The following is a 25,144-nucleotide window of genomic DNA, read 5'->3' on the forward strand; positions in this document are numbered from 1 at the left end:
GCGGAGCATCCCGGCCGTGGCACCGGCTGCCCTGCGTGCGGGCGAGATGGGGACGTCCCGCTGCAGCCCGCGGCGGGTGCCAGCGTCCCCGGAGCTGGCCGCGGGGCTCGGCACGGTGGGGCAGGCGGCCCCGGCGCTCGGTGCCTCTCTGTGCCCGTCGCTCGCGGTCCCCAGCCGCTGCCAAAGGATTCCTCGAAGATGCCGCGGCAGCCAGGGAGGGCGGCGCTGCGGGCGGCTGCCAGAGCTGGGGCAGAAGCTGAGCGAGGCTCAGGCACATGCAGGACCCGGGGTGGGGGGGTCCGGGGGTCCCCAACCCGCAAGGGGCCCTTGCAGGACCCCGACAGGGCCCCAGCCTGGCTTCTCGGCCGGCGCTTTCCGAAGGGCCTTTTCCTGCGAGCGCGGCCTCGGGGCAGGGCCGGCGGCCGAGCGCGGCAGGAAGGAACTGAGTCCAGCCCGGAGCCCAGCAGTCTCCGAGCACAATCTTCCTCCGTGACAGGATGGACAGGAATCCAGGGTGAGTCACGCATTTTCCAAGACCCTCGGCGCACAAGAAGTCCCCGGTCACCCCCGGTCGCTGCTCCGCGCGTCCTCGTGCTCCTGCCAGGCAGCGCTGCCGCCCGCCGGGGGGGGCGGGATCTGCGCTGCAAGCTCTGGCCCCAGCCCCAACCAGCACCGCGGGCCCTTCCTGCGCCGGAGTTTCGCTGCCCCACCGCGTGCCCACACCCCTGGCCGGGCGGCCCAGCAGCGCTGCAGCCCCCCAGCATCGCTGCGATGCCCTCCAGTCGCCCTCACCCTCGCCCTCCCCGGCCGGCGCTGCTCGTGGCGCGACGCCGGGGTGATGGGCTCAGCGGGGTCACGGCTCATTGAGTCCCCTGGCGCTTTCCACCCCGCCAGGTCACCCAGCACCTTCCCCGACCACCTGGCACCCGGCCCCAGCCGGCTCCGGCTCCCTCCGCTCCGACGGCGCCGCGGCCGCGCTCGTGCCCACGCGGCAGGAGGAGGGAGGAGGGAGGGAGCCGCCGCGGCGGAGGGCAAAGTCCAGCCCGGGCACCTTGGCCCACGCGCCCAGAGGAAGCCGAGCCGCCGCGGGACGGGGGCTCCGAGCTGGAACCGGTCGCGCCCCGGGAGGGCGAGCAGCCCCGTCGCCTTCTTGCCCATCTTTTCCGCCATTTGGAGCAGAGGCGGAAGCAATGCGACGCCCGGCCGGCCCGGGGGGCTCTGCCTTGTGTGGGGTTTTCCTGGCTGTGCCGAGTCCTGGCTCCCCCCTCGAAGCCTCTGCTCCCGGCCAGACGCGCTGCGAGGGGCGGCCGAGGCGCCCAGGATTGCTGCCGCGGGCTGCCCGCTCCGAGGCACCGGCTGCCGGTGCCCCCCGGTCCCTGCAAAGCCCCCGCGGGACCCTCGGCCGAGGCAGCTTCGGCCGGGGGCTGGGGAGGAAGGGGCTGGCCCGCGGGGCGCTTGGCACGGTCCAGCGCTCCTGGACGAGCCGGGAACATGTTTGCTGGCGAGACACAGCCCGGAAACGCCGGGGAACAACCTGCAAAGAGCCCCGGCTTCCTCCTGAGCCAGCGCCGCCGGGGCAGCCGGGGACGGGACTCCCTCCGGCCGCTCCTTCCCTCCCACCCAGCCCCGTGCTGGGCTGGGGACGGGCCGTGTCCGTGCACAGGGCAGGGAGGGAGGATTTGCCCTCCGGGGGGGGGGAAGGGGGTCACACTGTGCTCCCCAGAGCAGCCCGCCAGCCCTGCTCCTCGCGGGCTCCAAATGCACTGCACGGGCCCATCTGTAGTGGCATCAGGCCTGCTGCCTCCAGGCACAAGACACCACTGAACCGGGGGCCGGTGAGGCGAGCCGGACCCTCGGGCCCCGCGTTCAGGGCAGGGTGGCTATGGCTCACGGCGAGGCAGGCAGTGGCAGGACGCCTGGGCCCGCTCGCGGCGGCGGCTGGGCTGGAGTGCCACCTCCCGGGGGCGGGGAGGCAAACAGCAGGCGGGCAGGCGGCTTCTGCTTCCAACTTTAATGGAACGAATAAGTTAATAAGTTAATAAAGTGAGGTAACTACCGCCGGCTGGGGAGGTCTGCGGCACCAGCCAGCCCGGGGAGGAGGCTACGAGTTAGTTACTGTGCGCGCTGGTGCGGCAAAGCTGTCGCATGCACCCTCGCCCCGCGGCCGCGCATCCCGCCGCGCATCCCGCCGCGCATCCCGCCGCTGCCGGGCCGGGCACCCGCGCGGAGACACGTGCACGAGCAGGCGGGGGGCTGCGAGCGGCTCCGGCAGGGCCCGTGCTGGCCCCATGCACGAAGGGGGCGAGAGAAACAAGCGGGATGGGGGCACCGCGGCTGGGCACGGGGGACGTTGGAAAGGGGGGGCTGGAGACCCCGCGAGCCCCCAGCCACGCAGGAGCGGGAGCCAGGCCCAGCCCTGGGCAAACTTTGGCACGACCGTGATCATTGCTGTCCCCCGGCACGCGGGGAGCGGAAAGCAGCGCCGGGGCCTCCCAGCAGCAGAGAGGAGCGGGGCAGGGAGCGAGCGGCAGCGGCTCTGCTGCGACCGGCGTGCAAGGCGGCACGGGTGGCACTGGGCAGGGACGCTCCTCGGGGACCACCGTCCCCATCGCCCGCGTCTGCGTCCCCGCGGCTCCGCACGGCGCAGCGGCTGGGTCCCCAGAGCAGCCGGGCTCGGCCGCACGCTGCCAAGGCAGCAGGGCCACGAGGGAGGAACCCAGCGCTGCGTGCTGCCCGGGGAGAGGCTTATTGCCTATGTCCCCGCGGGCTGCTCTGCCCAGGGGCGTTGCATATTCAGACATTGTTGCATAAACATATATATATATATCTCCTATATATATATTGCCTTGGGAGCATGCACGGGCAGGCAGAAGGCTCTGCTGTGCTTCTAGAGGTACCGAGCTGCAGCCCTGCGAGCAGGGCGAGAGAAAGCCCAGGCGGAGGTGGGCGAGGGGGGACGGACCCCCCCCCAACCCCCCCAATCCGGGCAGGCCCCGGCCACCGCCGCGGCCGGGAGCTCCACAGATAAAACCACATTCAGGCGGGCCGCAACGCCAGCACCAGCCACCGAAGGGCCACCCAGCCTTGCATAGCTGTCGGTGCCTCCGGCTCGGCTCCCGGAGGGCTGGGGACGGAGCGGGGGTCGCGTTTGGAGCCCCGGCTGGGGCTCTGCTCCCTCCGGGAAGGGCAGGAGGGCTGCAGGAGTGGGGTCCGTGCGCAGAGCAGCGCCTCGGGGCTCCTGCCCCGTGCCCAGAGCGGGCACCAGCTGCAGCCGTGCTCGGCACCCGCGCGGCTCCCGGACCAGGCGATTCGCCCGCGAAGGAAGACGCGTTTCAAGTAAAACTGGGAGACCCGGCGGAGGAGGCCGGCCGCCGCTCCCCGGCCCCTCGCGCGGCTCTCGTGGCCCTGCCCTGCCACCTCCTGCTCAGTCCATGCTGGCGCTGGCCGACCTGGAGATGTTGAGGGTCTGGGCGGAGACGGAGATGTCCTCGTGGTCCACGGGGCTGTGGTAGTCGGAGGTGATGTCGGGCTCGCAGCGGGGCACCTGCACGGCGGCCAGGCTGAAGGAGTTGCTGGAGCCCTTGCGGAGGCACTGCGAGTAGAGGCCGAGCAGCAGGTCCAGTTTGTGCTCGATGGACTGCACCTGCAAGGGCGGCGGGTGAGCGGGCACCGGCGACCGCCCCGGCCCCCCGCAGCCTGCGGGAAGACCCAGAGCCCAGGCTCGTCCTCGCCGCCCCGTCCGAAGCGAAGGCGAGGATGCACCGGCCCAAAAGCCCCCCACGCGCGTGGGTCCGCGCCTCACCTGCCGCTCCACCTTGACCACCCGGCCCATCATGCTGAGCTCGTCCACCAGCTCCGGCTCCAGCACCGGCTTCTCCACCTTCTCCCGGGCCTTCTTGTCGGCGGCGAGGGCCCCCCTGCCCACGATCTGGTCCACGCTGGCGCCGAGCAGGGGGGCAAGACATGGCCCGTCACCCTCGCCCGGCCAGAGGGCGCGGGGATGGGCCCCAGGGGCACGGCCAGCGGTGGAGGGGCCCGTGGGAGCCCAGAGCCCCCGGCACCGCCGGAGGGGCAGCTCACCGCGTCTGCAGGCTCTTGATCCTGCCCAGCATGTCCAGGTGGCCGGCCGAGTACTGCTCGATGACGTCCTTGACGTCGTAGGGCCGCAAGGTCTCCTTGAACTTCCTCTTGGCCACCAGGAACTTCAGGATCCTGCGGGACACCCGGGAGAGCTGGAGGAGCTGTCGCTGCCCCTGTCCCCAGCTCAGCCACCCCCGTGGCCTGGCCGGACCCGTCTGCTCGTCTCCGAGCACGAAGGGAGCCGCGGGCAGGGCTGCGGGACCACAGGCGAGCAGCTGGGGGACACGGGATGGGACGCGCTCACCTGACGGCCCGGATGAGGGTCTTCACCGCCGGCATGACGTCCTCAGCAGCCAGGTCGCACTGGGAGCTCTTCTCCTCGCTGCTGTCCTCGGGCGGGCAGTCGGCTGCGGGCGCGAGAGCGGGCGCTGGGCAGAGGATGCGGGATGCTGCCGCCGCAGCCCGGCACGCAGGGATGCTGCTCCCGGCACGCAGGGATGCTGCTCCCAGCACGGCAGCACGGTCCTCGCCCCGCCGCCGCCCGGACTCACCCTCCGCCGGCAGCCGGGCTTTGAGCCGCAGCGACGCCCGGAAGCGGGTCCGGTCGTTGAAGCTCCAGCTCTTCTGCACCTTGGTGGGGCTGGCGGCCTCGGGGACGTCCTCGGTGCTGGGGGAGCGGTGCAGCGGTGGCCCCAGCGGCTGCCTGCCCCGGCTGCCCTGCCGCTGCGGGGTGCTCAGGCGGATGCGGTCCTTGATGCCCATCTTGTTGCTGCGAGGGAGGAAGGACGGGCGGCGTCGGAGGCGGCAGGTGCCCAGGGTGGGGGGCGAAGGCTCCCGGCAGCCGGGGGCACGGGCGGGAGCGAGGACAGGAGCATCTCTGGGGTCAAATACAACTTCTTCCAAGAGCAAAGAAAGGAGGAGACAGACGGACAGCGGACAGACAGTGGCTGGGATGGACACGCAGCAGAGCCCACGGCAGCCGGGGGGGAAAGCGCCCAGGCAGCGCCAGCCCCGGCTCCGCTGGGACAGAGCACCCAGGGCACCTGCTCCAGCCCCCACCGTCCTCTTCCTCGCAGCCCCCTCCAGCCCTGGGGCCGCCTCCGCTCCGGCCAAAACGCTCAGCACCGCTTCGGTGCCAAGCCGCGCTCTGCTTGTCCGTTAGCCAAACGGGGCCTAATCCGAGCTCTGCTCCTGCAGGACGGAGCCGACCAGCCCGTATCCAGCCCTTGCAGGTGCTCTGCTCCTGAAACCAGCCCCTCCGCTGCGCGTGGGGGAACAGCAGACCTCGTTTATGCAGGACCTACACAAAAGCAGTGCCGGGTGCTGCCTCTTGTTGCCGGCGGGCTCACGAGCACGGCCCGGGCCCCGGGGGACGAGCAGGAGGGCACCAGCCTTGTCCCCCCCCCTCCGCAGGGCCCCGTGAGGAGCAAGCCGCAGCCGTGGAGCAGTCGCAGCAAAGCACCGGGCACGCGGGGAAAGAGCAGCCGGCCGAGGCCACTGGGACACACAGCATTTTGGGGAGCAGCGCTGGCATCGCTGCAGCGGGGAGCCCCCGGGTCTCTGCACGCCGCGAGGCTGCACAGCGGGACGCTGCGGGGGGGCCCTGGGGCTGTGCAGGGTTGCAGCGCGGGGTTGCAGCGCGGGGTTGCAGCGCGGGCGTTGCAGCGGGAAAGTGCGGCATTTGGGGAGCTTCCTCGATTTCTGCAGCCGGGAGCCGCGGTGCAGGGCGGGAGGGCTCTGCTTTCCAGCACGTCCACATGCAGCCTGCCGCAGAGCAGAGTGGGGCAGCAGGCAGCTGAACAACGCATGGCCGTGCCAGCGGCTGGGGGGGGCTCCTTGGCGGGGACACCGTGGCCACCCCAGGGCTTAGCCAAGCACCTCAGTCTGCCCCGGTGCCCTGGGGAAGCCTCGCACCTCCCGGGCTCGGCCACGCTGCACAGGCGAGCGGCGGGGAGGGGAAACCGAGGCCCAGCCGCAGGCAGGGACCAAGGGGGCGAGCCGGCCCCGTCCATCTCAGGGCACGGAGAATGCAGCACATTTTGGCCTCCCCCTTGCCCCGTCCCCCTGCACCGTGGCAGCCCGGGATGCAGCGCCGAGCACCATGCGCAGCGCGGCGGCAGCGGCCGGGGGGGCGATACCTCCATCTCCAGGGACCCCGGATCCGCGAGAGGCTCCGCTTACCGCTAAGGACCTGGCTGGAGGGGCAGGCAGAGACACGAGAGAGGGAGAGAGCGTTAGCGAGCGTGGAGCAGGGCATCCCCGACTCCCCAGGCCTGGCAGCGGTTTGCGTAGGTCCTACATAAACGCTGGCATCTCCCGTCGCCGCCGGCAGAGCTCTAGGACGCGAGCGGCGATGGGCACCGCGCCGCCGGCCCGGCGTGAGCGTTACCTGAGGCGTAAGCACCGGGGCGGCTGCGCGTCCTCCTCCTTGCAGCTGCCAGGGATGGACAGAGGTGGTTGGGGCATGGGGGGGAGGTGAGTGGGGGGGGAGAAAGAGAAGATGAAAATGTTATGAGAGGTGATGCTGGCCCAGGGGACGGCGGGGCCGGGGGCCCACGGCCGGCGGGGATGCTCCTTCTCGCTGTCTCCCGGCCCCATCCGCAGCCGGAGGACCGGGAGACCTTGCAGCCGCGCAGGAGGGACGGAGTCGCCCCAGGCTCGCACTGCGCCCAGCAGCAGCCCGTGCAGAGATCCCTGATGCCGCAGGGGAAACTGAGGCACGAGGCCGCGGAGGAGCGGAGCTCCCTCTCCCCAAAGCCCGGGCGCACACCGGGTCGCCCAGATGCCACACCAGAGCGGTGCCCGCAAGCCAACGCCGCTGGCAGAGCCACGGCCCAGCGTGGACGTGCCGAAGCCTCCCGTCTCCTCTCCGGGGGCTCAGGGCCGGCTCGGCCTGGCGCAGCTCCGTGCCCGGCACCGTGCCGTGGCACTCCCAGGCGTGGGTGCTGCAAGTCCACTTCGGACTGTAGGAAACGCCTTCCCGCATGGGCTTCTCCACCTGCCTCCTCTCCAGGGCCCTGCTGAGGGCCGGGCACGGACCGTCGCTGCTCCTTCTTCAGGGCATCACCCCGCTGGGATCAGCGCAGGGAAGAATCCCCCTCGGGATCTCCTGGACCGAGCGCCGCACACACCGGCTGGCCAAGCCTTCGGGTTTCCCAGCTGCAGCACCCAGCCGTGGGCAAGGCAGGGGCTGGGGCGCTCATTGCTCCACTGTGCCGCACGGACACGCGGGTCCCAGCTACCTCCGGGCTTCAGCGGGGCCAGCGCATGTTTGCTTTCAGCTTCGTGCACACTCGGCTTGCCTCGTGCACGCTCCGCTCGCCTGGTGCACACTTCGTTCTCCTTGTGCACACTTCGTTCTCCTTGTGCACGCTCGGCTCACCCCGTGCACACTTCGTTCACCCCGTGCACGCTCTGTTCACCTCGTGCACGCTCTGTTCACCTCGTGCACGCTCCGCTCGCCTCTGCAAAACGCCCCAGAGCTGTTGCCACACCAGAAGCAGAGCGAGGTGGAGCTGAACCTTTCAAGAGGCTTCCCGAAATCATGGGTGGTCCAGAGCCTCGGCGAGGGAGCAGCAGAGGACCCGAGCCCGGGCGCCACGTCCCTGTTTTGGAGCCCCGCAGACACCAGAGCGGAGCAGGGCTGACGGCTGTGACGAGACGCGGGGGACGGCAGGGACGAGCGGCTCCGTCCGCGGGGACTGAGCCTGCGCCCTCCGGAGCTGCAGGCCAGGAGCGCTGCCTGCCTGCACCGTCCAAGCAACCGCGAGGCTCATGGGCAACGTGACGCGGTGCGGCCCTCCGCCGTGGCCTCGGGGCTGCTCGCCGGGCTGCACGGCTGCTCCCCCGGCACACAGACACACACGGCACAGAGGGGAACGCGGCGCCGGGCGGGCTGCTCCCTACCTTTCCCCCGCACAAGTGGCGGGGCTGACGCTTTTCGGGCCAGAGGTGAAGGACTGATAAGGCGGTGGGGCTCCGTCAGGCCATTTTTTCACCTCTGAATTCCTAATTCCTCCGTTGCGGACTCGGTGCAAATGCTCAAAGATTAGGACCAGCTCTCTGAGGTTGGGGTCAAATAAAAACATGGAGAAATTAAACCTTCCAAAGCAAACGAGATGAGCAAACCAAGGCTGAGCAGAGCCGGGTCCTCCTCTGTGCAGAGCAAAGCAAAAACAGGGCAAAATAAGCAAAACCAGAACCAATCCTTTCTTTCAAAAGACAGTTTCTTAACAGCTCTGAGCAGCGGGGCAGGGCCAGGCGAGGCAGACCACGGCGCCGGGCGGGCTGGACACGCTCGCTCTGCGGGACGTCTCAGCCCGCGTAAAAACCACCCCAGCAGCCTCCACGCTGCAGGACTCTCTCTCGGGGCCCCCGAGGCCGCGGGCAGCTCCACGCCGCGATGCGCCCGGCCGGGATGGGGTCCTGGCACGGCCCCGTCCTCCCTCGCCCGGGGCCGAGGAGCGGCGCCCATCCCGGCGGGAATCACACCCAGCCCCATCCCGACTCCCGGCTGCGGAGCTCGGCGGGCGGAGGCAGCGGGCGGCTGCTGCGTGGCGGGACGCATCCCCGCGCCGCCGGGAACCGGGGGGCCTCGCTTCCCGCGCTGTTAAGAATCCTGTCTTTTGGGGAAAAAAAGAAAAAAAGATTAAAACAAAACAATAACTTAACAATAACTTTTGTCATTGCAACGAAAAACGGTGGCGGAACACAGAGGTGAAGGCAGCGGGGCCGGGGGCTTGCGCGGGGGCGGGCAGCAACCACGCCGTGGGCCGCAGCGAGCTCAGCACCGCCGGGACGGGAGCACGGGGGGCGTCCAGAAAGGCATCGGGGCTCCTCGATCCACGCAGCAGCCTTTCCCGCGAGTCCAGGGCCGAGAGCACTGCAGGGACCTGCCGCCCCGCCGGCCCCTGCGTCCCGCTCGCGGGTCGTCGCGGCTCCGGCCGCCAGCAGCAGCACTGTCCTCGTCCGCGGCGCGGCTGCCGGAGGAAGGCTACGGACGGGGAGAGGGCGGGATGGGATGGATGGGCTCAGTGATCCGGGGGGATGACGATGATGATGGAGGAGGAAGTCAGGCGTTTCGGCAGCCAGCGCCGACCCGAGCCCCTGAAGCGAGGCTGAGGAAGGCTGTCGTGCTCCTCCTCCTCGCGGCCCCGTGAGCCCAGCACGTCCCCGCGTCCCCGCGTCCCCGTGCCTACCTGAAGGAGGGCAGCAGGCTGTCGTAGTAGCACCACGTGGCGGTCAGGTACGCGCGGCCGGCGTCCGTCGAGTACAGGCGCCAGGCGGCCTGGGCAGGAGCGGGGCCGGCGTCAGCCCGTGCCGGGGACACGGCGGGGACGGGACGGGGCAGGACGGGGCGGGCGGCGCCGGCCCGGTGGTACCTGGATGAGGTTTGCCGCCGGCGTCCGTCTCTTCTCAAAGTGCTTCTGCCGGTGCTGCTCCTGCACCTTGAGGGCGAAGCCGGAGCCCAGGATGCCCTGGGGACGCAGGGGACGGGGTCCGCGGGTGCCGCACCGGCCGGGACGCCCTCCCGCCCGCCGGCGTTGGCCCCGTGCCGCCCCGCCCGCCCCCCGCGCCCCGTCCCGCGCCCCACTCACGGCCGGCAGCGCGAAGAAGGAGATGCCGAGCAGGGCGAAGGCGGCCGCCAGCATCCGGCCCAGCCACGTCTGGGGCGTCTTGTCGCCGTAGCCGATGGTGGTGAGGGTGATCTGCGGGCGCGGGGAGACGGGGGAGGCCTGGAGGGAGCCCCCCGCCCCGCGGCCCGGCCCGCCCTGCTTCCCCCCCCCCCGCCGGGGGCCGGGGGCTGGGGGCTGCGGCCGCCCCACGTACCACGCCCCACATACCGCGCCCCACATACCGTGCCCCACCACAGCGAGTCGGCGTAGGTGGCGAACTGCCCGTTGGCATCCTTCTCGGCCAGGTAGACGAGGAAGGAGGCGAAGATGAGGACGAGGAAGCCGATGTACCAGGCTGTGATGAGCTCCTGCGGGGCGGCGGGGGTGAGGCAGCAGCGGCGGCCCCCCCTCCGGCCCCCCCCGCCCCCCCCCCCAGGTCCTCACCTTGCTGTGAGCGTAGACGACGGAGCCCAGCAGCTTCCAGGTGCCGCCGCGGCGGTCCATGCGCACCATGCGCAGGATCTGCAGGAAGCGCATGCTGCGCAGTGCCGACGTGGCGAAGATGTTGCCCTGGGTGCCGGCGGCGATGACGGCCACCGAGGCGATGAAGACGATGAAATCTGGGGTGGGGGGGGCGAGAATCGGGGAGCGGGACGTGTGATGAGGTGTCCCCCGTGCTCAGCCCCGGTGGGTGCTCTGCACCCGGCGCCCCTCGCAGCAGGGTCCGGGAGCCGTGTCACCCGCTGGGCGACCCTGGAAGCCCCCAAGCTCAGGGGGAGCCCGCGCCCCCGCCAGCCCCCGGTACCTATCACGCAGAAGGGTTTCCTGGCGAAGCGGAAACGGCCCCTCCAGCCGCGGTAGCGGCAGCAGCAGCCGGCCGCCCAGACGCGGACGATGTACTCCATGCCGAACACCACGATCATGACGAACTCCTGCCGGGGGGGGGAGAGGGGACGGCGGGACGCGTGAGCGGGGCGGCGGGGCACAGCCGGAGCCCGGAGCGAGCCCCGGCGCCGAGGAGGGCACGCGTGGGCCCGGCGAGCCGTGGGGCGTCGAGGCCGCCTGCGCAGCCCGGCCCTCCCGCCCGTGCCAAGCTCAGACGGAGCCGGGTCCTGTTCCTCCGCCGTCAGCATTGTCCTGCTGCCGCGCGCGCAAACAAGCCCCCGTTCTGCTTACGCGCGGGAAAGTCACAAGGACCTTCCCAAATTAGTCTCCATCACTCGGGAGAACTCCGGCGTCAGCCGTTTCTGACAGTTTGGGGGAAAGTTGCCTTTTTTAGACCCTCCTGCCCTGCCTTTCCCAGCGGTTCGGGCCGCAGCACAGTGCAGCGGGCCGGCTGCAGCCACGAGCCCTGGCGAAGCCCGGCACCGGCCACGGGGACGGCGGTGCGCGAGGACCGGGGAGACCGGAGCAGCCAGGCCACCGCGCACGCTCCTCCCTGAAGCACCTGCCAAGCCGGCGTCATTAACACTGATCATTTGCAAATTAAATGATTAAGTGAGGGGTGGGGAGGGGGTTGGACCCACGGGCTCTGCTGATCCCGGTCAGGGCGCAGCGTGGGGAGGGCAAGTCCAAGCAACAGAAGAGCTGGAGCCCAGCGATCATTAGGCGCAGCCTTGGACGAAGCGATGGGGGTTTGATGCTGGCTCTCGCGTCCAGCGAGCGCTGCCCAAGCCCGCGAGCGAGCTCAGCTTACCAGGATGAACAGGCACTGGTTGGCCAGTTTCTGGTGCTCCTGGATGGTGGAGAAGACGGAGAGCACCAGGCAGCTGAAGACGAGGAGGAATCTGCAACGAGAGCAGCCGCCGCGGGTGAGGGGGGCCAGGCGGCCCCCGCGGCCCCGTGCGGACCGGGACGCGGCCGAGACCTTCCCAGCGAGGCCGAGCCTCCGGGGACGCGGCTTGCCCCTAGATGGTGGCATGGAGCAACCCGGGCGCCCACGAGCCGCTGCCCAGGGGGGCCGAGCCGGGCTGCGGCCGCCCTCCCGGAGACACCCCATCCCCGTGGGACGCCCTGTCCGGGGGCGCAGCAGCCCCTTCCCCGGCAAAACAACCGCTAATTAAAACTGGGGAGGGGGGAGAGGCAGGGCCCCGCGGCGCGGGCAGGGCTGCTGCTGGGGAAGGGGGACCGGAGCATCCCGGCATCGCCGCGCGCCCCAGGGACCTGCCGTCCCGCGGGGACACGGGCTGCTCGGGGACGGCCTGGATCAGCCGTCCCGCGGGGACACGGGCTGCTCGGGGACGGCCTGGATCAGGCCAGGCCCCAGGGAAGATTGAACAGGGAGCTGCTCGGAGGCCGCTTGTCCTGCAGCGCCGGGTTAACACAAAGGGGCTTTGGCCCACTTAAAATAAGAAGGAGGGGGGAAAAATAGACTTGGGAGCTGAAGCAAATGAAACTCTCCAAAAATACATTTTTTCCCCTGATCCAGCGATTCTAAATAAGGAAAGCGGAGGGCTTGTGCCACCAGCCCACGTGACGGCGCGCGAAGGGCCAGGGCTCGGCGGGAGCCGGCTTGCGTAACGGCGCAGGGGGGTCCGCGCTGCCCGCCCGGGGGGCCCGGCCGGAGCGAAGCAACGCAAGGGAACGGGAGGAGGGTGGATGCGGCGCGAGGGGACGGGACGGGCTGGAGCGACGAGCCCCGGGCAGCACCGCAGCAGCTCACCGCCGGCCCGCGCCCGCAGCCGCCTCGTCCCGGCCCCGGGGGCCACACGCGCCCCGATTCCAACAGCCGGGGAAACTGAGGCACGAAGGAGGCAGCCCCCGGCCGGTGGCCTGCAGCACGGAGGGGCCAGGTGCCCCCCCTCCGCGAGGCCAGAGGCTGGAGGTGATTTCTTCTCCCTCTGAATTATTGATGAAGCCCCTTTCCTTCCGCACGGCATCGGCTGGGAGCGCGGCGCAGCCCCGGGGAGGGGGAACGATGCAGCCCCGGGGAGGGGGAGCGGCGCAGCCCACCCGACGTTGGCTCGAGGTACGAAACGAGATTTGGCCAAGTGGCCGGCGACAGAGCCTTTCTGCTTTGTGCATCCTCAGCAATAAAGATTACACGCTGGGGACCGAGCAGGCAATTACACGGGCAGCGAAGCACAAAGCGGGAGAGAACGCAGAAATCTCGCCGCGCGCGAAGACCGGAGCCTTCGCCCGGGCAGCGGGGAGGTGCGAGGGAGGGGGCGTCCGCTGCGGCAGCTGGCGCTGGGAAGGACCGGCCCCCCCGCGCGGGGGGAGCACCGCTGCGGCCGGGGGGGACGCGGAGGACGCCAGCAGCAGAGCTGGGAAAGAAACTTGCTGGGAACGCATCACCTGCTAGGAATTAACGTCTCAAAACCGGGCAAACACAGCCCGTGCCGGCTCCCGGTGCGACTAAGCTGCTTAGGGAAGGGGTCAGATGCTCGGGGGTGGCAGGGGGGGCCGGGAGAACGGGCCAAGCAGGCTGCCAGCGCCCCGGGCAGCCGCGCCGAGGGCTCCGGCGGGATGCTCCGCTCGGCTCCCCCCCCGTGCCAAGTGCCCTCTGCAGCTGCACAAACAGCGCGTCTTAAAATCTGCCGCCCCCGGCTCCAGCAGCCTCGAGGAGAGGCGGAGAAGGAGGCCTGGCTGCTCCGGAGGATATAAATAATCGGCGGCGCAGCGGGCCTGTTTGCACCGGTAACCATGGCAGGGGCGGCCGCCTTGTTTGTCCGGCTCCGCGCCGCGCTCCCACCTGCGCGGGCACCGGCATCCAGCTCGAATGCACCCCGCGGGGGCCTGGGGGTCCCCGGCACCCAGTGCTGCGGGGCCGAAACTGCACCGCGAGCGACAAACCGGGGGGGCAACGCGTCGCCCTGCCCCGGCACGCGGCGGCTCCAGCCACCGAGCAGAGGGAGCCGTGCCAAGGGCTTCGGTGCGGCACGTCCCCGCCTCGGCCGTGCTGCTGGCTCCTCTGCAGCACCTGGCAGCGAGCGGGGGGCAAGCGGGCGCAGGGCTTGCTGCAGCGAGCAGGAATGCAAGCTGGCGTGGGGCTCACTGCAGCGAGCGGGGATGCAATCCAGCATGCATCGCCCGCCACGGGGACCCTCCTCCCCGTGCCCGCCGGGTCTGGCTGAGCGGAGGTCTCCGGGCAGCTTTCCCGGGAAAGCCGCTCTCGTTACGCTCCGTTTTAGAGAAGCAGAGAAGCACAAAGCATTTACCCACAGTCACCCGGGCAGCCGGTAACAGAAGCCAGGAGCCGGCCGTGGCGCTCGGCCAGCCCCGCTCGCCCATGCGCCCTGCGAGGCTCGCGGAGGGCGGCTGGCCCTGCACCGCGTTAGCTCCGCCGGCCGCCGCAGGCTCCGTCACCCCAGGGCAGCACTCGGGGCCAGCGTCACTCCAGGCCCCGGGGGGCTGAGCCCCCTCCTCGGTCCCGGCAGGGGACGGGCAGGGCGGCAGGACCGGAGCAGGGTGTTCGCAACGTCCCGCGACGCCGGCTGCAAACGGGGCAGCGAGCAAGGAGCCCGTCCGCAGGCTGCTCCCGGAGACGGGTCCGGGGAGGGCGGAAGCGTGTGCAGCCCCCGAGCGGCAGCATCCCCCCCCCAGCGCCCCCAGCCCGGGCCGGCCCCGAGCTCCCCGCGCCCTGGCAGGGGTGAACGGTCACAAGGCTCCTGCGGGACGGTGCCAAGACGTTAGCGCGGAGCAGCTGAGATAGTTTTGCTCTTGAATCATCTGGCAAGCAGCTGACTTGAGCGGGGAAAATAATAAAAAAAAAAAGACAAGCCATGTTTTCAGGCTCGCTTCCCCGCGCCTGGCGGCTCGTGCACCCCGCAAGAGGGATCGGGTCCGTCCCGACCCCCTGGTGCAACGGGAGATGCCCGGCACGGGCGGCCTTCGGGGCGCAGGGACAAAGAGCAGCCCCGAAAAGGCCCCGGTGGGGCCGGGCTGCCGGCGAGGCAGGCTGAGACCCCCCAAACTCATTGCATGTGGGGCAGCAGAGCCCACAGGAGGGAGGTCCTGGCACTGGCTCAGCCCCTCGCCATCCTCTCGCCCCAGGGAATCGCCGCTTTGGGGACAAACAGCAAAAGCCTCGCAGCAGTGGCCGAGTGCCCCGGGCCGGGAACCTGCGCGTCGGCCCGGCGGAGGCGGAGGAGCTCCCACGGGAGCAGCAGGCGGGGAGGGAAAAAGAGAAAATCAATGCACGGTGTCACGTTGCGCCGTAGTCACTGAATTTTATGCCCCGGCGACACCGCGTCAGGCTCGGGAAACTGCTGTGCCGGCTCCTCTTGTCACCAGCGTTTCCCCCCCGAACGCAGCTCCCGTTTCAAGCTCAGGCAAGGTGAGCGGGGCCCGTCCCTGGGGCAGGGCCGTCGCCCCGGGGGGACCAGCGGGTCCCCATGCGCGCTCTGGGTGACACATCCTGCACGGGGACACGACTCCCGGCTGCAGAGAGTCCCAGCCTCGCTGTCCCTCCTGATATCGACCACCCAGACGCAGCACTGGGGATAGGGAGTGTTTTCATCCTCCTGCCCCAAATACAAGACACTTTGCAAAACGCCAGCAGACCGGGTCTTTGCAAGGCGGGCGGCACCGAGCGGGCGCTGCAGCGACCTTCCTGCCAGCCCTCGGGCCCCCAACCGCGGCGCTCCGGCCCCGTTAAACAGCCCCAGGCGGGTTCGCAGGGAACCGCGCTGGCAGCAACGGGCCCAGCCACGTCTCCCGCACGTTCAGTGGTCATTAACATTGGCATTAATCGGCGGCCTGATCCGGGGGGGCCGGGATCGCCTGCCAAGCATCCGCCGGAGCCCGGATACGGCACTGCCGGGGCCGCCCTGCGCCCCTCCTCGTGCCCGTGCCATGCTGCAGCCCCAGCGCCCTCCCGAGCCCCAGCCGCGGAGCAGGGACCCGAGCAGGAGGGCCGTAACCGCAAACGCGACCCGCCCGCAGCCGGGCGCGGGCAGCACGTCGGGGCAGGGGCTGCAGTGCCGTCAGCGGTGCTGCCGGTTCAGTCTTCCCCACTTTGCTCCGGGTCAAATTGTTCTTTACTAAAACGCCCCTCTGGGAAATGGGAATGTGCTGAGCCAAGCTGCTGGTGCAGCCAGCGGTTTCATAACCCTCCACACAAGATCCCAGGTACCGGCTCCCTCCCGAGCAGCAACACCGGGGCGAGCGGTCCCGGGCAGAGCCGGGCTGGGAGGTGCAGGGCCGGTGGGAAACCACCTCGCTCAGGGCCCTGCTTGGCTCAGCGAGCGCCCGCGGCCGCAGCAGCACTCACACGGGATGCTCCAGCGAGCCCCGCTGCAGCGCCGAGCCGGGAAGGGCAGCAGGAACACGGAGACCTTCCCAGCCCCGCTCTCGCGATGAAAAACCCCACCGAGCAATAACAAGCCGCTCGCACGAGACCTGTGCCCTGCTCGCCCAGGGCCGGGCTGGCAGTTACCTGCTTGCGTCGCGGTGAGGCAGGGAGCAAGACAGACTGCGGGGGGAGGAAACTGCCCTTCCCCAGCGCCGAGCAAAGCGAGGGTCCCTGCTGGCTGGGTGCCAGCAGCGGGGCTCAGCCCCACACCACGGCTCCCAGCACCAGCGTCCTCCCCGGGACCGGGCAGAGGTGCTGGAAGCAGGAAAGCCTGGGGCGGCCGTGCTGGTGACCAGGAACATCACCATCCTTCATGCACTGTAAGAGGCATGAGCCAGGCACAGGAACAGCCTTCCAGCTTGCTTAAGAGCCAGAGATTTAAAAAGGAACTTTTTATTTGCCATCTGGCTCTAAAGCCTTTAGGTTAACGCTCTGGTCACACTCCCAGATTTTCTCCGTAAGCTCCAAGGCGAGAAACTCATTTACAGAAGGAGCAGCAGAGCTGGGCACCCACCGCCCTGGGCACCGGGACGGGCAGGGCCTGTCGCGGGAGCAGCCGGCCTTCGCGCTGCCCCTGCAAACGGGCCGGTGCCTGCGGCAGAGCCATCCCGAGGCAGCGCGGCCCGGGCCGGCCTGGAGCAGGCGCTCGGAACGGGCTGCTATTTGGGATCAATTCGCCAGCAGAAAGATGGAGCTTGTCCGATAAACGGTATCGGCTCAGCCCTGCTACGTGCTCCTGGACGCTGGAGTGCTCGAGGGGGGAAGCGCTCGGCTGCTCGGCGGGTATTTCCATTTTAGCGGCTGCCGGGGGGCAGCGGGCAGGAGAAGTCAGAGGACGGGTCCTGCGAGCATCCTTTTTAAACCTAATCCTTAGATATCAGGCACACAAATCCTTCCCAAGACCTTCGATAGGCAGCACTGCAACAGCTTGCGAGCTCCCACCTGCCACCTTGGGAGAGAAAAACTTCGAACGAGACAGAAAAGAGCAGCATTTCCAGGAAAAGCTTTACAGAGAGACACCTGCACCGCGCACCGACTACAGCGCCTTCCCCACGGGCTTTCGGAGGGTCACGGCACGACCGACTGCCCTTCCGTGAACCTCGTCCATAAAACCAGATGAGCAAACGCGCGGAGAGCCTCCCCATCCCGCCGCACGCTCAAGCCGTCCTGCTCCCGCTGCCGACCCGGCTCGCGGCCCCGCAGAGGCGCTGGGCTGCGCGCGGAGCTGGGCTGTCGCGGGCACCGGAGCCGCCTTGCCCCCCGCGAGGGACCCGCACGCAGCCACCAGCACACACGGTGGAAACCCCGCGCGGGAGAGGCGCGGAGGATCCCTCTTGCAAAGCCCGGCAAGCACCCGTACAATAAAGTCTGCTGCTCCCTCCTTGCCAGGAGGTTTCGGCTGCCATCCCTAATTCCTTGCAGGAAAACCTCTTTCGAGGGCAGCATTTGCAGCGTACGGATTTATTTTCGAAGCGCGCTGCGGCGGTGCCGGCAGGCATTCATTACAAATGGCCCCGCGGCGCCTCGCTCAGCTCCCCGGGGAGCTCAGGTGCCCGGGCACCGGCACCCGCCACCGCAGCGTGCTGCCTTCGCAGGACCCGCTTCCCTCCTCCGGCGAGCTGCGGCACGCGCCCTGCGGAGGCCCCGGCTTAGCATCTCTCCTTTCCCCCTGCCCCATTCTTTGCTTTCTTTTTTTTCTGGCTGCTCACACTTTGGAATAGGGGAAGCGGCTCGTGCCCCAGCTGGGGAGGACGCAGCCGTGTCTCCGCGCCCGGGGGACCGGGAGGGAAGCAGCGCTGCCCGCTGCCCCCGGGGATTATCCCTCGGCAGCACGTCCAGCCAGCAGCGCGCTCATCCCCTCTCCGGCTTGCGGAGCGGGAGAGGAGTTTGCAAACCAGCCATCGCGCAGGGCACAGACCCGCCGCTCCCGCACCGGCACCCGCCGCCAGCCGCCCCGCGCCCCGGCTCTCCCGCTCGCAGCCCCCTGCTCGCTCCGAGCGTCCCCGCAGCGCCCGCAGGCAGCGCTCAGAGGCGGGACGCGAGGCAAAGGCGCTTGTTCGCCCCGGCTAAACCCCGTGGCAGAACCCGGCGCCCCCAGAAATACCTGCTGCCGGGGAGCCGCACGGCGCGGGGGCCCCGCTCCCGCTTCGCTTTTGCAAAATTGCTCTGTTCTTCCGTTTCTGCTGAATCCGGGAATCGCCTCAGCGCGGTGCCGCCGGCTCCCCCCGCCCGCCCCCGGCCCGGGCAGCCCCCGCCAGCAGCCCGCTCCCTCCGCGCCGCCCCCCCGCCCCGCGCCGGGCGGGCACCCCCGGGCTCCGGGAGCGGCGGGGACCGGGCACACGGCGCGGCGGCGGCTCCCGCCGTTTCGGCCCGCAACGGCGAACGCTCGCGGAAAAACTTGCGGGACGGAGCCGGCGCGGGCAGGATCGGCGCCCGGGGCCGCGCTCTCCGCGGCAGCGGCTCAACGGCGCCGGCGCTGCCCGGTGCGCGAAGGCGGCCGCGCCGGCACCCACCGCCGCCGAGCCGCGACGGGGCGGCCGCCGCCCGGTGCCGCTCCCGGTGCCGGTACTCACATGAAGACGTGGTAGACGAAGGCCCAGCCGCGGGGCCGCTCCAGCACGTTGTAGAGGCAGTTCTGGAGGCGGCGGCGGCAGCAGCGCGGGGCCGCGGCGGGGCGGGCGGCGGCGGCGGCGGCCCCGGGACGCGGAGCCCCCAGCAGCCCGCGGCGGCCGCACCGGGGGGCCCCGCCGGGCCGGTCCGCGCCCTCGGTGCGCACCGCCGTCAGCGCCGCCGCCCCGGCCATGGCTCGCTGCCGCCGCGCTCAGGGCGCCCCGGGGGCCGCCGCCGCCGCCCGCATGGTCCCGGCCCCGCCGCCGCGGGGGGGGGGGGGGGGAACCGCTCGGTGCCGCTGCGCTCGCACGGGGCCGTCGCCGGAGCAGCCCGCGCGGCTCCCCGGTGCCACCTGCCTTTAGCCGGCCGCCGCCGCCGGGCCCTCCCCCGCCCGGCCGGCCCGCCCCGCCGCACCTGGCCCCCGCCCCCGGGGCCGCCCGGGGAGCCGAGGGAGAGGAGCGGGGGGGATTCCTGCGGGGGGGCCCCGCGGTGCTGCCGGCCTGGCCACCGCCGCCTCCCCCGGACAAGGGGACGGCCACCCCCGGGGCGCGGGGGGACGGACCCCCTGCTGCCCACAGCTCCCGCACGGAGCAGCCCCGGAGGGAGAGTCCCGAGCCACCAGGCACGGAGCATCCCGGCTGCTGGCAGCAAGCATCCCGAGCCATGGGGCATGGAGCATCCCAAGCCGTGGGGCACGGAGCATCCCGAGCCCCGGAGCATCCCAGGAGCGAGCATCCCAGGCCACCCAGCAGCAAGCGTCCTGGGCTACCTGGCTTGGAGCATCGCAGGCCGGAGCAGGGAAGCGGACAGCCCGTGGGGCTGCACCACCCCGCTGTTCCTCTGCTTTGCTGGGGGTCCAGGAGCTGCTGGGGGCGCGGAGGTTTAGAGGGACACGAAATACAAACCAAGAGGGACGGTGCGTTGCTTGGGGACGACAGGGCACATCCTTCCCCTCCAGGGCACAAGCCCTGCCAGGCCCACGCGGACCAGGCGCTGCTCAGCCGCTGCCACCAGCCACCCCAGCCTCCCCGGACTCTGCAGGCTGAGCGTTGAGCTCCACGCGTGGTCGAGATGGGTTTATTCCTTAGCCAGCGCTCACAGATGTTTGCTTATCCCCCTCGGCTGCACGGCCACAAAATCCCACTAATAGATAGGGAAACTGAGGCACGCTGCGGGGAATCCCCTTTCCCGAGGAGGCCGCGTGGGTGCGGAAGGTGCCCGGCCCCGGCAGTGACCACGCGCTCTCCCCCCTTCGTGGAGCCCAGACTTCCCTCGCGGGACGCCCCGGGACCCGCGTTCTTGGAGAGGAGCACGAATTAAAGGCTTAGGTCAGTGAAGTGTTTAGCGCGGTGGCTGCAGCTCCTGGCAGCGGCACAGGCCCTAATGAGCCCGGGGTATTTGCTAGGTGCTCTGGAAACGCGCGCAGTAAATACACAAATAACTAACGGATGGCAGCAGGAGTGCCGCAGTCCTTCGCAGCGTGCCCGGACGGATCCGGCTCCTGGAAAGAATATTGTCCGGGCCGAGAGGACGGGGCAGATCCGTGCAGCCCCCGGTGCAGCACAGAGCGAGCGCCCTGGAAAATCGAGGCACAGAGCGACATGGGGAAAAGGTGCTGCTGGGAACCACCGCCGTGAGTCGACACGCAAATCCCGTTCCTGGCCGCCTGAGGACACCTCTCCCCGCGGCCGCCGCTCCCCAAACTGCCATGCAAATGCCCCGCGGCAGCGACACAGACACCGAGACACGTGCCTGCGCGGACTGAAATCATGTAAATCGCAACCAAATCGCTGCCAGCGTCCTCTCTGCCGCGCTCTCCCTCCAGGCCCGGCTCCTACGGCTCCTCCCCAAAGCCGCGATCCAAGGGGATGCACCGGCAAAGCGCTGCTCCGGGTTTTGCTCCCGCGGCAGGTGCCAGCTGAGCACGATGCCGCCGCACGGGACGGGATGGGATGGGACAGGACGGGGCGGCCGGGCACTGCGAGGTTGGCACCTCCTGTCACGCCGCTCCCAGGCACTGAGGTCCCCCCGTGAGCTGCTCTTCTTCCCCCGGAGCGGAGGCCCCGGCTGGGCTGTGCCGCTGAGGCTGCCGCAGCCCGACCTTGCAGGGCTGTCGTCGCGGTCGGCGCATTCACCCCGCGCTTGGGTTTCACGAGGCGATTGATTAAAGCCTGCGGGCTGCAGCAGGGGCAGAGTTAAGGTGACCCGAAATGGACTTCAGCCAAGGCGGGCGCTGGCTTATACGTAGTCGTCTAGGAGGGTTGGGGAGCTGTTTATTCCTGCTGCTTCTTCACAGGGAGACCGGGAATACCCAGGCTGATGGCCCGGACTCTCCAGGGAAGCCGCAGGGAGAGCTTCTGAGCAAAGAGGAACTGCTGTTTTTTCTAAACAAAGACATCATTTCTCCAAATTGTTTGTTGGAATTGGCGAGCTGCTAATAAATTAGCGAAGAAAGAGCACTAACGAGTCCCACCAACAGCCCTTTCGAAGTTTTCTGCCTTCCTCCCTGATGCAGTTTTGCTTTCAGAGATCAGACCTGGAACATCCCGCTCCTAACACGGGAAACTTGGCCAGGTCAGAGCCACGGCCACTCTCGGCCAAGGGGCCTGAGACGCCGGTCCCCGGCGAGGCCGGTCGCTCTCTGGGCCAGTGGTTAACTGGGACGTCCATCAGAACTGGCAGAGGTTTCGGGAAGGTGGCCCAGTCCCACCGAGCCGCTCGCGTCCCCCGGCTCTGTCTGGCCCCGATGAAGCTTTAAAGAGGGTTTCCGAGGCCCGGCACCGGCGAGCGGAGCGGCCTGCGTGCTTGGAGCCTGCTGCCCTCTTGGGATTGCAGCTCGAATTCCTGGCACGGGCGGGAAGCCGGGATTCGCATCGACAGGATTTCCAGTAAGTTTTGCAGTCGCGGTATGCAGCTGCCGGCCGGGGCGGAGGGCCAGGCGGGACCCCGCGGGCCCTGGGAAGCGGCAGCTCCTCACCCAGACCCAGGCACCGGAGCAAAGTCCCAGCCCGGCACCGCCGGGAGCCCCGGCACGGAGCTGGGGGTGGCGGGGAGGGTGCGAAGCCTGCGCCGGGTCGAGCTGTGCTCGGCAGCAGCGGGTGCACGGCCAGCAGCCGGCACGGGGAGCTGCGAGGGCTGCAGAGCACCTGCCTCTGCCCAGGGCTTGGCCTCGGCCCAGGGCAATTAGCTCCTGGCTTTGGTGCTCGCACACACTTTAACGTAACAAGCAAGGGGACGAGCCGTGCTCGGAGCCGCGCTCGGAGCTGCGCAGCTTTAACTCCCTCCCGCCTGCCGCCCCCTGCTCCGGCCGCGGTACCTGGAATCGCCGGGAGCGACGGCCGCTGCAGACCCGCATCCGACGGCGACCTCGCTGCGTGGACCAGGGCTCCGGGGACCGGCGCTCCCCCGGCTGCAGGCGCCGCGCCGCTCCCGGGGTCCTTGCCAGGGGTCTGCCGGGCTCTTCCTCAGAGACTTTGTGGGACAAAAACAACTAGCGCAAACATTAAGCGTTAGGAATTTCGGCAGGGTCCGTTCCAGCGCGAGGCCGGGAGGCTCCAGGCTGCCCCAGCACCTCCCAGCCCCGGAGCCGCGAGCCAGCGGCGGGGGTCGGAGCAGCCCCACGGCCTTGCGCCCTGCCGGGGACCCGCTCGGCCCAGGTCCCCCAGCCGCCACCGCGGGTCGCGGCAGGACCGGCTTCCCCGCTGCACCCCCGGCTGCTGCCTCCTCCCTCCTCGCCCCTAAACCCGGGTCCGGCGGAGGCGGTGGCACGCGCTGAGCCCCGGCGCCTGCTCAGCCCAGGCTGCTTTCGAGGAGCCGGGCAGGAGGGGAGAGGATGGGGCTCGGCGGGTTGGGGCTGGCGCCCATTTGCTGTTGGCGATGGTGAAACATCTGCAGAAGACACGTGGTTTCACGGGCAGCTCCGGGCCCGACCCCACGAAGGCCTCGTTTTGCAGCCAGCGCCGGGCAGGGGGTGGGTTGCGCTGCAGCGCGCGATGCCCAGGCCCTTCGCCGGGAGGCAGCTCATGCTCCTGCACGCGGCAGCCGGAGCCGGGACCGGCCCCTCGCACCCCCAGCGCGCCTGGGCTCCCCGGCACCGCCGGCCGGCTCTCCCCGCGCTCCCGGTTCCCACGCGACCTTCACGGCGGTGGTTTTTCCTTGCAGAGGTGGCCTGACACGCCGAGCTCAAACAAGGCAGCTGTCAGCAGCAACCGGCGCAGTAAAACGAGAACGTCGGTTCCCGAGCGGCAGCGGCAGCCGCGCGCGCTCGCCCTCGCGGCGTTTGTGCTTAGCTCATCACCCCGCGGAGAAAGGGAAACTTAAACTGAAGAAAGCGCCTGCTTCCTAATCAGCTTTCACCTGAGCGTGCAGGCAGAGCCCCGGCCCCCGCGCACCGCGGTTAAATCCCAAGCTGTGGCAAGGCCAGAGCTCTCCCCGCTAAATATCCTCCGGGATTCCTTTATTTTCTCCAGCAGGCAAAGCAAAAATAGCTGGGTTATCCTCTGGCAGCCCCGCTCCCGCCAAGGGAAGAGCGCAAGTGCTTCCAGCGAGGATCCCGGAGGATCCCAGCGCTTCCTCCCTCCTCGCGGGGAGGGAAGGGCCGTTCCCCAGAGCTCGGGGCGCTGCCGAGCGCGTTACCCCGCGTGCGAGCGGCGGTGCGAGGCAGGACTCCCCCCCCCCGCAGCGGCCTCACCGCCGGGATCAGGGGTTAATTCATGGACTCAAACAGGTCCCTCTTCTGCAGGGGGTCACAACCAGCCTCCACGCAGACACTCCTACTAGGAGGTAGGTGCATCGCAGCACAGGGCAGGTCACTGCATCCATGCCGTTCCTCTCGGAGCTGTAAAATTAGCCTCTGCTGGCTCCTACCTGCCCCAGCAACCTCCCGAAGCAGCTAATTCCCAGTTATGCTGAGCGAAGGAGCAGCTATTTATTGGTTCCAAGAACACCGCTCTTCCGGGTAACTTGCACACCGCCTTACTTTCTTGCGAGGCTCAGTTTTCAGGTCTCCTTTAAAGGTGACAGCCTTGCCGCTTACCTCCCGCGCTGCGCCAGGGTCTCGGGGCTGCCCTTGGCTGCCGTCGTTCTGGGCAGGTTTCTGCAGGAGGTTGATTCCCTCCAGCATGTGAATACATCGTCACACGCTGCATTAGCTGGGCAGACTTGTGACGGTGCCGCCGAGCCACCCGCCTGCGGTCCACCGTCCTTCCCCGGAGGATGCTGCGGATTCGGAGCTCACGAATCCTTTCTGGTACCATTTCCTCTGCACCGCTCCTTTCAGGGCCATTTGTCATCATACTTTCTAGGAAGATCAAATCAACACGCACGTCCTTATACGGAAGATTTTGCTCTTATTAACGTCTAAGGTTTATAGGACCTGTGACAGACAAATGATTCTGGTCATCTTCAAAATATCCTTCCTGTTGAAGTCAGCTAGGGCAATTTTCAATAATGTTCCTTTTGGAGCGTAAATGAAACGTTAACTTCATTGTTAACTAAATATCGACATTATTAGCTTTGGTACTAACCACTGTCTATTACGTAAGTTCTCACACTCCTGGATGACACCAGATTTTGGAGCACCATCAGGACAATACGGAGCACGGTGAAAACGGCATCCCTGAATGAGCCATCGGGTGTTTCATTCACTCTCCCTCCAGGAGCAGCAGCTCACACCTTTAAGGGTTTTTTCCTCACATTCACATTTAAACTATTTCAAGCAAATGCACCACCGTACGCTACTCAGGTAAAGAGCTTTCCCCGGAGCCTGTGGGAGAGCCCGGCTTGTGACCCGCTGCCAGCCGCTGATAACGCAAGGCAGCAGCATCCCTTCGCAGCCCAGCTCCCCCTTGCAGGAGCTGCGCTGCTCTCTCCGACGAGCCAGGTCTCCTGCTCCGCTCTGGTGCAAGCAAAAAAATTTAAGCCACTCCATTGGCAAAACAAGCAAACCGCTTCTTTTCACCCCCATCCTGAGTGCTTTGCCTGTGCTGCTCTGGCCAGCGAGGGCTGCTTCGCAGCAGCCCCCAGCACGCTCGCTCGAGCGCAAGCCAGAAACGCAGCCTGCGGAAGAGCCCGGTCAGGCTGCCAGCGACCGGCAGCAGCTTTGACGAAAGGCAGAGCCACCATGCGCGCGCTGGCCTGGCGCGATCCCCTTCGGGAACCGGCAGGACAGGGCATCCGACGCGTCCGGCCCTTCCAGCCCTGCGCCCCACAATCCTCCCAGCCCCTTTTCCAGCCCCGCTCCAGCCCTTCCCAGGGAGCGGCTGCCCATGGGTGCCCTCTCGTGGCCAGTCCCCACAAACCGAGCTTTCACACTACTACTTTTCCCCACTTCATCTTTTCCATTAAGAGAACACGCTCTGCTACAGCGGAGGGCGGTGATCATGCTGACGATCACTCAAAACACCAGGCCAAGCTGTGGTGCTAAAATTGTGCAACATTGCAGCACCAGAAAACTAATTCTAAGGAACCCAGTGGTCTGCAATGCTCTGCTGAATTTGATGCATTTTAAAACTGAAAACTGTGAGCTTGTCATCTACAGGGCTCA

General features: G+C 68.8%; 1 protein-coding gene across 2 annotated transcripts; it reads right to left on the bottom strand.

The window, feature by feature from the left end:
- Nucleotides 1–1,996: 1,996 nt before the first annotated feature.
- KCNQ4 (potassium voltage-gated channel subfamily Q member 4) lies at nucleotides 1,997–18,938 on the bottom strand. 2 transcript variants are annotated; one of them, XM_064525200.1, is made up of 14 exons: nucleotides 18,564–18,938; nucleotides 11,392–11,482; nucleotides 10,501–10,627; nucleotides 10,140–10,315; nucleotides 9,938–10,063; nucleotides 9,678–9,788; nucleotides 9,462–9,557; nucleotides 9,279–9,367; nucleotides 7,987–8,142; nucleotides 4,632–4,849; nucleotides 4,385–4,487; nucleotides 4,081–4,212; nucleotides 3,803–3,938; nucleotides 1,997–3,643 (listed from the first exon to the last, which is right to left on the bottom strand). In XM_064525200.1, exons 1-14 carry the CDS (start codon nucleotides 18,791–18,793, stop codon nucleotides 3,425–3,427), a joined length of 2,010 nt encoding a protein of 669 aa, XP_064381270.1. In that variant the 5' UTR covers nucleotides 18,794–18,938; the 3' UTR covers nucleotides 1,997–3,424. The 2 variants fall into 2 exon arrangements, with proteins under 2 accessions (XP_064381270.1, XP_064381269.1); XM_064525199.1 differs by having other exon boundaries at nucleotides 4,385–4,508.
- Nucleotides 18,939–25,144: the final 6,206 nt, after the last annotated feature.

Source organism: Dromaius novaehollandiae, chromosome 23 (genome assembly GCF_036370855.1).
Source record: "Dromaius novaehollandiae isolate bDroNov1 chromosome 23, bDroNov1.hap1, whole genome shotgun sequence".
Classification (NCBI taxonomy): Eukaryota; Metazoa; Chordata; class Aves; order Casuariiformes; family Dromaiidae; genus Dromaius; species Dromaius novaehollandiae.